The following is a 13,688-nucleotide window of genomic DNA, read 5'->3' on the forward strand; positions in this document are numbered from 1 at the left end:
TGCTGCCCTCGGAGCGTCTCCTGCTGAGACGGGGCAGCTGGGCCTCACCTGGACACATGCTGGCCCCGTGAACACAGCCTCTGGGCTGAGAGCCGGGAGACTCAGTCACACAGCCCCGGGGCGGGGTCACAGCCCCAGCCATCAGCAGACAGGCCGCCTTGAGACCCTCCCCGACCCCTCCTGATGGGCACGGCCCTGCCCACCAGACAGCCAGGACGCAGCGCCATCCACCCGTGGGGCTGGGCAGGCACTGGGCCTGCCCTCCAGTGAGGCTGCTAGGCCAGCCTCGCCCACCAGAGGGAGACACCCAGACACAAACCAGAGTCTAAACTGGACAGCTACATGTAAAAGAAATCAGAACATTGTCTAGCACCACACACAGAAACACACAAACTCAGAGTGGATTAAAGACCTACATATAAGGCTGGAAACTATAAAACTACTAGAGGGAAACTTAGGCAGAACTCCCTTTGATGTAAATCACAGCAGTATCTTCTTGGATCCATTTCCTAGAGTAATGAAAATAAAAATAAACGGGACTTACAAGCTCTTGCACAGAAAAGGAGCCCATAAGGGGAGCAGACAACCGCAGAGGGGGAGGAAAGACTTGTGAACAGTATGACCGACAAGGGTTGGTCTCCACAATATACAGGCAGCTCCTACAGCTGAGTATCAAAACAGCAGACAGTCCAGTCCAAAAAATGGGCAGGAGATCTATGCAGACATTTCCCAAAGAAGACATACAGACAGGCCAGAGGCACCGGAAAAGCTGCTCAGCGTCACTGATTATTAGAGAAATGCGAATCAAAAGTGCAGTGAGGTACCACCTCACACTCGTCAGGATGGCCGTCATCAGAAAGTCTAGAAATAGTGAGTGCTGGAGACAGTGCAGAAAAGGGGGCTCCCCTCCACTGTTCGTGGAGGTGCAAACTGGTGCAGCCACTACAGACAGCAGTACGGAAGTTCCCTAAAAACCAGAAGCAGAATCACCATGTGACTCAGCAGCCCCGCTTCTGGGCGCACAGCTGCAGAAAACCATAATGTGAAACGCGCAGCCCAATCTGCTCGGCGCTGCTGACCACAGCCATGGCACAGAGCCGAGGCGTCAGCAGAGGAGCGGGCAGAGACGGGACCCCGCTCTGCAGCGGGACTGCTCAGCCTTCAGCAGTCACGCTGGTTGTGGCGACGCGGCCGACGCAGGCACCACTGAGCCACACAAAGGCACCAGCAGCCCACGTGAGGTCTTCACAACACGGTACGAGCGGACTTAGAAAGCAGACGCGCAGCGTCAAAGCCGCGCTTATCCACGGGGGTGAGGGGAGGGGTGCATTCCGAGTCTGGGGTCATCTATATACATGACTACATACACAGCACTCAACAAAGGCCTGTGGGGCGCCGCCACTGCTGGTGCTAGACTGGTGCTGCTCAGTATCCGTAATAACCTGTACAGCAACGGAATCGAAAACAAGCACTCAGCTGGACGCCAGAAACTGACAACACTAAACCAATTATGTGCTGTGCTAAGCCGCCTCAGTCGTGTCTGATCTCTGCGACCCCATGGACTGTAGCCCACCAGACCCCTCTGTCCAGGGGATTCCCCAGGCAAGAATCCTGGAGTGGGTAGCCATGCCCTCCTCCAGGGGATCTTCCTGATCCAGGGATCGAACCTACATCTCTTAGGTCTCCTGAATTGGCAGGTGGGTTCTTTACCACCAGCGCCGCCCGGGAAGCCCGAACACTATCAGTTCAGTTCAGTTGCTCAGTGGTGTCCGACTCTGCAACCCCAAGGAGTATAGAGCCGGACACGACTGAGGGACTGAACTGATAAGCTCTTTGGCAAAAGCTATTAGGGCTTCCCTGGTGGTTCAGAGGTTAAAGCGTCTGCCGCCAATGCGGGAGACCCGGGTTCGATCCCTGGGTCGGGAAGATCCCCTGGAGAAGGAAACAGTAACCCACTATTCTTGCCTGGAGAATCCCATGGATGGAGAAGCCTGGTTAGGCTACAGTCCACGGGGTCACAAAGAGTCGGACACGACTGAGCGACGGAACCGAACTGAACCAAACCGATGTTCCTATATAAAATAAAAATTACAAAAAGGAAACCATAGTATTGCGCCTGCCAGACCGGGCCCACACTGAGCAGACCAGACCCAGAGGCCCCCACCGCTGGGCCCAGCCCTGCACACTATCAGCCAACACAAGCTTCGGGATCCCCCAGGCCCCCCACCTGACTGTCAGGAGCCACGCCCCCCACTCCAGGACCAGCTCCACCTGCCTGTAAGGGGCACCACCACCCCAGGCGGGGCTTCCCCTCCAGGGGGCGGGCGTGGCCCTGAGTCTCCTGGGCGGACTCTGCTCCCAGTGAGCCAGCACCAGCTGGGGGCCCTAGGATTCTGGAAGCGGCTGCCACGTGACCAGACCCTGCTCACCAGCAGCAACCACACAGGGCGGGACCGGGCCACCCACCAACCGCCAGAGCCCCTGTCAGCGCCCGGGGAGAGGGGACACCCAGGGCACTCCCACCTTGCCCAGGTCGGGAAACGGGACCAAGAGACAGAAAACGGCAACGCGGACAGGAGGAGCCGGCAGAGGAGCGCGCCCCAGACGATGAACAGGACAGACCCCAGGAGCAGACTCGAGTGACGCGGGACGGGCCGCCGGCCGCGGGAGTTCAGAGCGGTGACTGCGGGATGACCCGGAACTCAGGGCAGAAAGACGCGCAGGGTGGTTGAGAATTTCAGGACAGCAGCAGCAGCGCGTTAAACCCGAGGGCCCTTGGAGGGGTGGCCTTGGGTGGCGGTGCGGGTGTCCGCCGTGAAGTGGGCCTGCACCCATGACCCCAGCATTGGGTTCCGGCCCAGCCCAGACAGCACCTCTCCCTGTCCCTCACACATTGGCCCTGGACCCGGGGACCAGACCGTTCTGATGAAGACCCAGTTCCTGCTGCTCGGTTCCAGAGGGCACAGGTCTCCGAGGGTCCCCCAAAGGCGGGCTGCAGGCCGACAGGCTTGGAGGGTTGGGGCCGGAAGAGCCACTGTCCGAATCACCAGACACGCTTGGGAACTGACGGGCTCGGGGGGCGGGGTGCAGGCGGGCGTGCAGATCACTGCCTCAGCCACGGGGGAGCTGGGGTGGGCGAGGCGGCGGGGCAGCCCCAGGTCGGGGGACCAGGGCGCCTTCCTAACCTGTCAGGAGTCGGGGGCCCACAAAGCGTGGTCAGCCAGGAGGCCACCTGTCTCTGCAGGGCGTAGCGGAGTCGATCAGACAGCCAGGCAGACGGCGTCAGAAACGGTGGTTTATTAGGGCTAGCTACATCGGTCCTGCACTTTCCCGATACACGGGGCCCCCAGCAGCAGGCGTGAAGGGAGGTGGCTGAGCCGTGGGGATGACAGCAAACTGGGAAACCGCCTAAGGGTGGGTGCTGGCGGTCGGTGAGCGGGGACAGGGTCCTGCAGGGGGGGTCCGAGCACCAGGGGCCGAGGGACGCCGTGGTCAGCACCCCGTCCCCACCAGGAGCGGGCCCAGCAGGGCCGGGATCTCCAGTGGCCGCGGGAAGCCTATTCTGGAAAGCCCGTCCGCACAGAACCACCTCCCGTGGCCCAGGCAGCCTGAGTGACGGGTCCACACAGGCTCAGCCACCCGCCCCTCCCTGGCCTCAGCACCCCGCCCACCTCAGGGCCAGGCCTGTGCGGCCTTGCTGCCTACACACACCCAGCTCCCCTGTGCCACCGAGGGCCGGGAGGGCACGGCCCAGGGGCTCCGGGTTCAGTGTGGCGGGTGACCGTGATTCAGGACTCACCGGGTACTGCCAGGATGGGGCCCCAGACACGGCTGCCCACACCCTGGCCATGGAGGGCATGCCCTGGCCCACCCCAGTGAGGAAAACAGTCTCGGATCCGAGGAGCATCTTTCTGATATGGGCGATTCTTTGACCAGATGGCAGAATGTGGCTGAATGTGCATCTCTGAAAGCTTTCAAAGAAAATAAGTCCATGCATCGAAAGACTCCTGGTCAGACCACGTGCCTGGCTTGGGAAGCGGGCCGCCGAGGTGACATGTTTCCACATGAGGCGCGGAGGTGGCCGGGTGTGGGCTGGTGCGTGGCGTCTCTATGGCTCCTCGGCCCAGGAGGACAGCGGGTGGAGCCCCCAGGGCACTTTCTATGTTTTTTTCCTCCAAAGGTCCCCCCACAAGCCCATGCGGCTCCTTGGCTGGGGGGCCCTGGAATGGAAGTGGGGGGCCTCCCCAGAAGAGCAGGGCGCAGTGGGGCAGCAGCTCCCGCCACGCGAGGACTGGGGCGAGCCCCACCCGGCCCCACATCCAGGGGCCACGCCTTCCCCTCCCGGGGCGCAGTGCCCCTACCACGCTCACACAGACAGCGAAAGCACCCCCTGGGCACCGGCTAGAGCAGGGAGGGCCAGGGGGCGCGGGCAGGGCACCAGTAAGGGGCGGCTGTCGGGGCCCCATCGCCCTTCCTGCTGAGGCCTTGGGCGGGGCACCGCCTGGGACCTGCTCCAGCCACGGGAAGTAGCTGTGCAGCATGGCACCATCAAGACCCCTGCTTCCCGCCCACGGCCTCCGCGTCCCAACAGCATCCAGCACAGAGGCCCTCCAAGCTGTGGGTGAGCCGTCAGGGAGGGGCGGGGGGGGTGGTCCCCTTCCCTCGCCCAGGACCCCGCCCCCTGGCCCAGCCCAGCCCCAGGGCTCACAGAGCTGACGCAGGCCAGGGTGGGCCCGCGGGCATTTCTGGGCCTCGGCGGCCCTCAAGTCAGCCTGGGCAGTGGACACCGCCCCGCGTCCCATGGCCAGAGGGGCACAGACAGGGTGCGGGTCAGTGGGAGGGTGCCCTCCAGTTATTGCTGGGGTGGGGGGGTGGTCCTGGGACCCTGCAGGGCAGGAGAGGCGGGGCAGGGCTCCGTGTGGCCTCAGGCCTTCCAGCATATTCTCTGGAAAGTGCCCCTGACCTCCAGTTTTTGCATAAAGCGTCCACCGTTTAAGGCAGATCCAGTGGTGGACAGCCTGACAGGTGACAAGACTGAGTCAGTTGTGCTAGGGATTCCTCCAATCTGTGGTGTGTATGTTTCCCAGCCTGAGAAGCCAGCCCCCGCCCGTCCTCTGCCCGCTCCCTGACGGTGGCCCCGTGGCTGGCCAGGGCTCAGGGCGGGCACCCCGTTCCCGCCACCGCTGTCCTCTGCGAGACCCACGCGTTTATCTCCCGGAAGACGGAGCCGGTCACCTCGGGAAGCTCTTTGTGGAGGATGTGGTAGGCACCTTCGTAAATCTGCAACCGGGAGAGACGGGCAGTCAGGACCACAGCGGGTGACGAGGCCGCCAGAGAGGACCCCCGCTCTGCGCCCACGCCTGGTCAGCGGGCAGTCTGCAGACGGACGCCCCTCCGTGGTCGCAGGCCTTGAACACCGCCCCCCGCCGCCACCCCACCCTGTCCATGCGCCTCTCCCTGCAGGACCCCAGCCTCCGGATCTGCACGCCCCCCGCCCACATGGTGGTCCTGACAGCACGCGGAACCCCCCCCCGAGCTGCAGGCTGGTGTGGCCGTGGGGTGGTGGGGGCTCTGGCTTCCTCCCTCCACGGCCCCCCAGAACCCCGTCCAGGCCCCAGGCTGTAGGAACCACCCATGGTGGATGCCTCAGAATCTGTGTCTCCAGCCCGACCTCCCTCCGGACTCTGCATGTGTGTAACCAGCAGCCTCGCCGTTCCCAGCAATCTAACAAGTCTCCAGATTTCTGTCACTGCCCGCACTGAAATCATGTGACAGAAAACTGGCCACCTTAACCCCCGCTGAGCGTGCAGCTCAGGAGCCCTGTCAAGTGGCTCTACAGCACTCTCCTGACAGCTGAAACCCTGGCCCCGCTACACGCCCACTCCATGCCCTGCTTCGCTACTTTCTTTTTTCTGGCCAAGCTACATGGCTTACGAGATCTCAGTTCTGCGACCAGGGCCCCGGCAGTTGAAAGCACCGAGTCCAAACCACGGGGCCACAGCGAATTCCCTCTGCTGTCTATTGCAATGACTTTGCTCGTTCCCTGGGGGAATGTTGGGCCCGTGTCCATCTTGGGGCTGCCGTGACCACGGGGGTGTAGACCTCTGAGTGCCCGCTTTCGGTCCTCTGTCCCGGTTTCAGGCGCGTCAGAACGGGACTCGCAGTCCCCAGGGCCGCCTCCCCCAGGTACCGTCTCTTTCTTTCCAGCCCGACCCCGTGCCAGGCTCATCTGAGTCCCCTTCTGCCCAACGGCTGGCCAGGGCTGACCCTCGGAGCGGAGCTGGGGAGGGGGCGGGCGGGCAGAGGACTCGAGGCAGAGCTGAGCTGCAACCCCGGCCCCTGTGGCAGGCATGACACTGCGGGGACCGCCTGAGTGCCCATGACCGAGCAGGCGGCCCCAGACCAGGCATCCACGCGGCTGTGCCCATGGGGAGGCCGCCGGGGGTGGGAGCCACGCACCTGAGGCTTGTCTGCCCCACCGACTGCCCAGAGCCACCTTCAGGCTCGGCCGCCACTCAGTGCGGACACGGCCCATGGGTCCGCTCTCTCCCCGTCCCTCCAGCCGGCCAGCTTCTTGGTCTAGAGGGAAGATGCTCGGGGGGCTCCCCCACTGGAAACGACACTTTTCCGTCCTGTTGTGTCCGACACACGGACGTTCCCCGGGGAATGAACGACCAGCTGATGCCTCTCCAGCACCGGGGACGCGCCTCCCAAGCGCAGGCCCCCCGCCCTCCCTGATGCGGGGTGGTGGCAGCCACTCACCTTGAGCGTCTTGTCCTGGCTCTTGGCCGACTCCATGAGCAGGTAGGCGCCCCTGCTGTCGCAGAGGCGGTCGGCAGAACCCTGCAGCAGCAGGAAAGGCAGCGTCAGCCCGGGCAGCGCCCGCTCCACCCGCGACACTGCGTTGAGCAGCTGGACGCCGAAGCAGACTTTGACCCCTTCCCGGCAGACCAGGGGGTCCGCGTTGTAGATGTCCACCTGCGGGGAGAGGGGCGTCCGTCAGTCCCCGGAGAGCCACCCCCCGCATGGCCCTGGGTGCCTCAGCTTCCTGCCAGCCAGCCCTGCGCCTTCTGTCCAGGCCTAGGGCCCCCAGACGGGCTCAGCCTCAGTCTGCACCCCTTCCCGTGAGCACGTCGTAGGCTGGCGTTGATGGTGTCACGTGGCGATACCGTGGTTGGCATGGGTCTGCGTCTGAGTCTGTCTCCCCTGACACAGGGTCGCTGGGGTGAACCTGCTGAGTCGCTGGGGGTCGGTCAGTGCAGCGATGGGGGCGCATGGCGGCCTTGGGCTTCACGCAGCAGCCACCTGCTGTCCCAAGAGGCCGGTCCACTGCCCCGTGTACCCAACCAAGGCCACGGCCGCCCCTCTGCCGGACACGCTGGGCAGCCAGGTCCACCCTCCTGAGCCATCTGCCTTCCAGGACCCCCTCCAGCACTAGCTCTGCCTGCAGCTCTGGATCTGAGCCAGCCCTGGGGGGCTCCCCGGCCCTGCCCTTGTCTCTGGCGACACCCTGCTCACCCCCAAGGGGACAGTGAGGGGCCTGCTCGCTGCAGAGACGGGGCAGGCGTCCACCAGACCGCATCCTGCCTGAGGGGCTTGGCACCTGCCCACTGACTGGCCGCCAAGCCCCTTGGGGACGCGGCTCTAGGTTAACTGCTTTGACAGCCCAAGTGACTTCCTGCCCCGGGCCCCTTTCCCATGCCTGGGGCATGGAGGCCCTGTGTACACACTGACCAGCCCCGTGTACATGCTGACCGGCCCCGTGTACATGCTGACCCAGCCCCGTGTACAGGCTGACCGGCCCCGTGTATGCACTGAGCCCCGTGTACAGGCTGACCCGGCCCCGTGTACAGGCTGACCCGGCCCCATGTACAGGCTGACCGGCCCTGTGTACATGCTGACCCGGCCCCGTGTATGCACTGAGCCCCGTGTACATGCTGACCGGCCCCGTGTATGCACCGAGCCCCGTGTACATGCTGACCGGCCCCGTGTACATGCTGACCGGCCCCGTGTACAGGCTGACCCAGCCCCGTGTACAGGCTGACCCGGCCCCGTGTACAGGCTGACCGGCCCCGTGTACAGGCTGACCCGGCCCCGTGTATGCACTGAGCCCCGTGTACATGCTGACCGGCCCCGTGTACAGGCTGACTGGCCCCGTGTATGCACTGAGCCCCGTGTACATGTTGACCGGCCCCATGTACATGCTGACTGGCCCTGTGTACAGGCTCACCCGGCCCCGTGTATGCACTGAGCCCCGTGTACATGCTGACCGGCCCCGTGTACAGGCTGACCGGCCCCGTGTATGCACTGAGCCCTGTGTACATGCTGACCAGCCCCGTGTACATGCTGACCGGCCCCGTGTATACACCGAGCCCCGTGTACAGGCTGACCGGCCCTGTGTATGCACCGAGCCCCGTGTACAGGCTGACCGGCCCTGTGTACATGCTGACCGGCCCCGTGTATGCACCGAGCCCCGTGTACAGGCTGAGGGGTTGAGACCTGGGTGTCGGGGGAGCGCAGACCCTGCACCCCTGCACAAGGCAGCAGGCTCAGAGGGTCAAGCCCCCCCCTCAGGTAACCAGCCCGCCCGATCCGGCGGCCTCTGCTTTCTGAGGTCTTAAGACCTAAACCCACCAGAGGTTCAGTGTTCTGCAACCCAGGCAGGAGGCGGATGGGGACCTCCCCCGCCAAGGCCAGGCCCGCAGCACCTGAGCAGCCAGCACCCACCCGAAACCCCAGAGAGGCCTTCCTGGGGGACCGCATCCCTGTGACCCTCTTCCAGTGACCATCAGAGGGTCAGGCCTCAAGGGGGGCTACACAGCAGCAACACGGGTCTCTGGGGGGCCAGCCTGACATGCACACAGGCATCCTGGCTGCTGTAGCCCTGTGGTCCTGCAGGAGGGGATGCGGGCAGAGGCACACGGGCTCTGCCTGCCTGCTCAGAAAGTGAAGGTTGCTCAGTTGTGTCCCACTCTCTGCGACCCCACGGACCACACAGTCCATGGGATTCTCCAGGTCAGAACACCAGAGTGAGTAGGTTTTTCCTCCTCCAGCGGATCTTCCTGATCCAGGAATGGAACCGGGGTCTCCAGCAACGTAGGCAGATTCTTTACCAGCTAAGCCACCAGGGAAGCCCAAGAATACTGGAGTGGGTAGCCTTTCCCTTCTCCAGGGGATCTTCCCAACCCAGGAATGGAACTGGGGTCTCCTGCATTACAGGTGGAATCTTTACCGGCTGAGCTGTCGGGGAAGCACAGAGGCCCTGGCTGTTCTGCAGCCGCTGCAGGACCAGCCTCTCTGGGGCTCAGAGATGTTCCCGCCGGAGTTGCAGGGGGTGGGGGCAGGGAGCGGGGAACACGGGGATAGGGAGAGGGTGAGCAGACCTCTACACGGGGCACCGGCTGAGCCAGGCCCTCATGGTCGCTTCTGCGCAGAGGTCCATGCCAAGAGAGGCTCCTGTGGCTCGAGGCTTATTTGTAAGGCACTGGCAGATTCCCGGCTGCGGGAAATAGACAAGTCTGTGCGGATAAGCTGTGTGGGGTCAAGTTGCAGAGCAGGACTGGCCCGCAGGGAAGTGACAGCTGGGTCTGGAGGGGTGGCGGGGCAGGCCGGGCCTGTCTGCAGCCCTGGTTGCAATGAGTCCAACGCCTTGGGGTGGCCAAGCCCCCCAGGCTGCAGGTGGGTGGCCTCCCGGCCACGTGGGCGGAAGCCACGAAGGCCACAGGAGTGGTGGCCCGACCCTCAACGCAGGCACGCCGGAAACGTTAGGTGGCGGGGGGGGCACCTGGAGCGGAGCCCCCAGCAGGTGTCAGGGGGAGCAGGGCCAGCCCCTCCTCAGCCCCCTGGGTGCCCGGAACTCGCCATACGGCCAGCCAGTGTGCGTGCCAACCAGCCAGGAGGTGCTTGGAGGGCGTCCTGGTGTAGCGACAAGAGAACATGGTCTACGTTCTGGAATGCAGACCACCTCGGCACAGGGCTGGGGGTGCTCCTGGCAGCAGAGCCAGAGTGGGGCTGGGGGGGCCCCTGCCGGGAGCAGTCAAGGTTGGTGGGCGCCAGGGGCTCCCCACGGCCCCTCCTCCTTGCCTGCCCTGCAGGCGGCCTTGGCCAAAGGACTATGTAGAACATCCACGGCTTTTCCGAGTGGGAGGGCCTCACGGCATTCTGAGCACCCGTGGTCGGGGGTGGGATGCTCAGCATGTCAGTGGGGCTCGAAATGTGAGGACAAACACGGAAAAGGCTGAGCGGCGGCTGCCGTTTCCAGGACCTCAGTGCCACGAGCCTGGAGGCGAGAGTGGTTTAGTTGCTCCAGTTGCGTCCAATTCTTAGCGACCCAATGGACTGTAGCCTGCCAGGCTCCTCTGTCAGTGGGATTCCCCAGGCAAGATTAGAAGGGTTGGATTGCCATCTCCTTCACTGGGGACCTTCCTGACCCAGGCATCGAACCTGCGTCTGCTGTACTGGCAGCTGGATTCTTCACCACGAAACCTGACGTAGGTTCAAATCCTTACAGAACAGCTGTGAGTCCCTGCGGAAGGGACTTGGCCTCTCTGGGCCGAAGTTTCAGGAGATGGATGTTCTGGAGCTGTGGCGAGAAGCAGGGCAACAAGACACAGTGCAGCGGGCGGTACTGAGATCACGCCGGGGGCCCCTGCCTCTCCTTCCCTGCTGGGGGCCTGTGTGCGTCTGCGGGGCCCGGGCTGTCAAGTGGGGCTGTCACACCGCTTGTTCTGGCTGCCGCAGCGAACCCAGGACGGGAGCCCGCCAGGGAGCCTGCGTCCGTGCCAGCCTGCAGCCACTCCAAGTCCCGCTTCAGCAAGCTCGACGGGCCGTCAGTGCCATCCTCTGGCCTCAGGGCCACCGGACTCCAGGGGAGACATCCCCATGGAAGGCAAGCCTTAGAAGCCGACTCTGGGTCCTCGAGATGTCTGTTCCGCCCATTTCCCTCACCCACCCCTTGGCACTGCTATTTTTAAAGCTCGGCAGAATGTGGAAAGGACAGTTCCCAGCGCCCGCTGGCAGGAGCTAATCTTCTCTGCTCCCTACTTAATCCAACCGGAGCTCAGGCTGCAAGTCTGCCCAGCAGGGAAACTGAGCAGTGTTTCTGGAGAGTCCCCCCGTGGACACATGATGCTGTGTGACCGTGGATGGGGACGTGGCGACGGACCGCTAAGGGAAGCCCGCCCGCGAGGCATTCACCAGACGCTTCTGCGTGGTGTGAGGCCTTTGGGGACATGCTCGTGATTTCACAAAGGAGACAGAAGCTCTGAAATCTGCTCCTTTCAAACTCAGAGTGTTTGGAATCAGCTCATGATCTTTTTCTCCTCCTCTTTTGCCCAGGAACTTGCAGGTGGTGAGAGAACCGAACGTCTCCACTCTGAGCTCTCAAAGGGCCACGGTCCCTCGCCCACAGCCCAGGCTGCCCAGCACAGCAACTGCACTTGCTGCTGTTCAGTGGCTCAGCTGTGTCCGACTCTCTGTGAGCCCATGGACCACAGCACGCCAGGCTCCCCTGTCCATCACCCACTCCCGGAGTTCGCTCAAATTCATGTCCATCGAGTCAGTGATGCCATCCAATCAGCTCATCCTCTGTCGTCCCCTTCTGCCTTCAGTCTTTCCCAGCATCAGGGTCTTTTCCAGTGAGTTGGCTCTGCATCAGGGGGCCAAAGGATTGGAGTTTCAGCTTCTGCATCAATCCCTCCAATGAATATTCACAGTTGATTTCCTTTAGGCTGGGTCTCCTTGCAGTCCAAGGGACTCTTCAAGAGTCTTCTCCAGCACCACAGTTTAAAAGCATTGATTCTTCGGTGCTCAGCTTTCTTTATGGTCCAATTCTCACATCCATTCGTGACTACTGGAAAAACGATACCTTTGACTACACACACCTTGCTTGGTAAAGCAATGTCTCTGATTCTTAATATGCTGCCTAGTTTGGTCATAGCTTTTCTTCCAAGGAGCAAGCGTCTTTTAATTTCATGGCCTGTGGTGATCTGCAGTGATTCTGGAGCCCAAAAATGAAGCCTCACTGTTTCCACTGTTTCCCCATGTGTTTGCCATGAAGAGATGGAGCCAGATGCCATGGTCTTCATTTTCTGAATGTTTGAGTTTTAAACCAGGTTTTTCATTCCTCTTTCACTTTCATCAAGAGGCTCTTTAGTTCCTCTTCACTTTCTGCCAAAAGGGTGGTGTCATCTGCGTATCTGAGGTTATTGGTAATTCCAGCTTGTGCTTCATCCAGCCCGGCATTTCTCATGATGTACTCTGCACAGAAGTTAAATAATCATGGTAACACTATCCAGCCTTGATGCACTCCTTTCTCAATTTTAAACCAATTCGTTGTTCCATGTCCAGTTCTAACTGTTGCTTCTTGACCTGCATACAGATTTCTAGGGAGGTGGGTAAGGTGGTCTGGTATTCCCGTCTCTTGAAGAATTATCCACAGTTAACTGTGATTGACACAGTCCAAGGCTTTAATATAGTCAATGAAGCAAAAGTGGATGTTTTCCTGGAATTCTCTCTGTGTGTACCAGGAACCAGGAGGAAGGAGCAGTGATCCCCAGAAGAGATGGAGCCAGACTTGCCTGTGGGGGGTCTCTGGCAGAGGCGTGGGTCGGCAGTGGCCTGCCCCGGGGTCAGGGCCACTAGCAGCAGCAGTCCTGGAGGAGCGGTATATCCGCAGACGTCCTCCTGGAGGAGGTCAGGGCCTGTGGACTCCAGGACTGGGAGGGCACCCCACCCATCAGCAGACAGCTGGATGAAAGATTTACTGAGCAAGGGCCCGGCCATCAGAGCAAGAGCCAGATTCCCCCACAGCCAGTCCCTCCCCTCGGGAAGCCCGCACAAGCCTCTTATCCTTCTCCATCAGAGGGCAGGCAGAATGAAAGCCACAGTCACAGAAAACCAGCCAAGCTGATCCCGTGGACACAGCCTCGCCTGACTCTGTGACACTGTGAGCCATGCTGTGTGGGGCCCCCAAGGCGGACGGGTCACGGTGGAGAGGTCTGACAAAGCGTGGTCCCCTGGAGAAGGGAATGGCAAACCACTTCAGCGTTCTTGCCTCGAGAAGCCCAAGAACAGTATGAAAAGGCTGCTGCAGAAATCGGTGGTTTTCCTGGAAACGGCACATTTGAAACAGTCATCCTTTGCCTGCGGCAGGTGGAGGAGGCTCTGCCCGCAGGCCTCGCCCCGCACTGACCCTGCACACGGAGCGATGGTCCCCAGCACCCCCGCCGCCACGTGGGCCGCATGGACCAGGAAGTACAAGTCAGGAGCTCCATGCTCGGAAACCCCAGCTGAAAGGACACGCCAAGCATGGACTTTGAAATCAGAGGCTCTGTGTCGCAGCTGTGCCCCGACTGGCTTGCAACCTTGGGCAAGACATTTACCCTCCAAACCTCAGTCGCCTCATCTGTGAAATGGGGCTAATGTCGGCCCCTCTCCTGTCAGGACTGGCTCTAACGCTGTGCTTCACAGCACACAGGTCTGCCTCTTGGGATGAACATCTTTCTTTACTCAAATATTCTTGACCCTGGTGGGTCAAATGTGGCTCCAAGATGGGGTTTGGGAGGGACTGCTCTTAAAATTAAATTCTAATTCAAATGGGGTGTGGATGACTGGGCGGACTGGCTCCCTCCGGAGTCCCGCACAAACCAGACTTAGCAACAGCAGGCTCTCAAGGCCGGGGAGCTGGA

General features: G+C 61.8%; 1 protein-coding gene across 7 annotated transcripts in view; it reads right to left on the reverse strand.

The window, feature by feature from the left end:
* Positions 1 to 3,282: 3,282 nt before the first annotated feature.
* Positions 3,283 to 13,688, reverse strand: part of MGLL (monoglyceride lipase) — an 89,801-nt gene continuing 79,395 nt past the window's right edge. For 5 of the 7 annotated variants that reach the window (XM_055413429.2, XM_055413424.2, XM_055413425.2 and 2 more), the window contains 2 exons: positions 6,763 to 6,978; positions 3,283 to 5,280 (listed from right to left, as the gene is read on the reverse strand). In XM_055413429.2, the coding sequence (XP_055269404.1) occupies positions 5,155 to 5,280; positions 6,763 to 6,978 (342 nt within the window). In that variant the 3' untranslated portion in view covers positions 3,283 to 5,154. The remainder of the gene's footprint in view (positions 5,281 to 6,762; positions 6,979 to 13,688) is intronic. The other 2 variants (XM_055413427.2, XM_055413428.2) reach the window with 1 other exon arrangement.

This window comes from Moschus berezovskii, chromosome 24 (assembly GCF_049115385.1).
Source record: "Moschus berezovskii isolate FMDL1 chromosome 24, NW_MosBer_1.0, whole genome shotgun sequence".
Lineage (NCBI taxonomy): Eukaryota > Metazoa > Chordata > Mammalia > Artiodactyla > Moschidae > Moschus > Moschus berezovskii.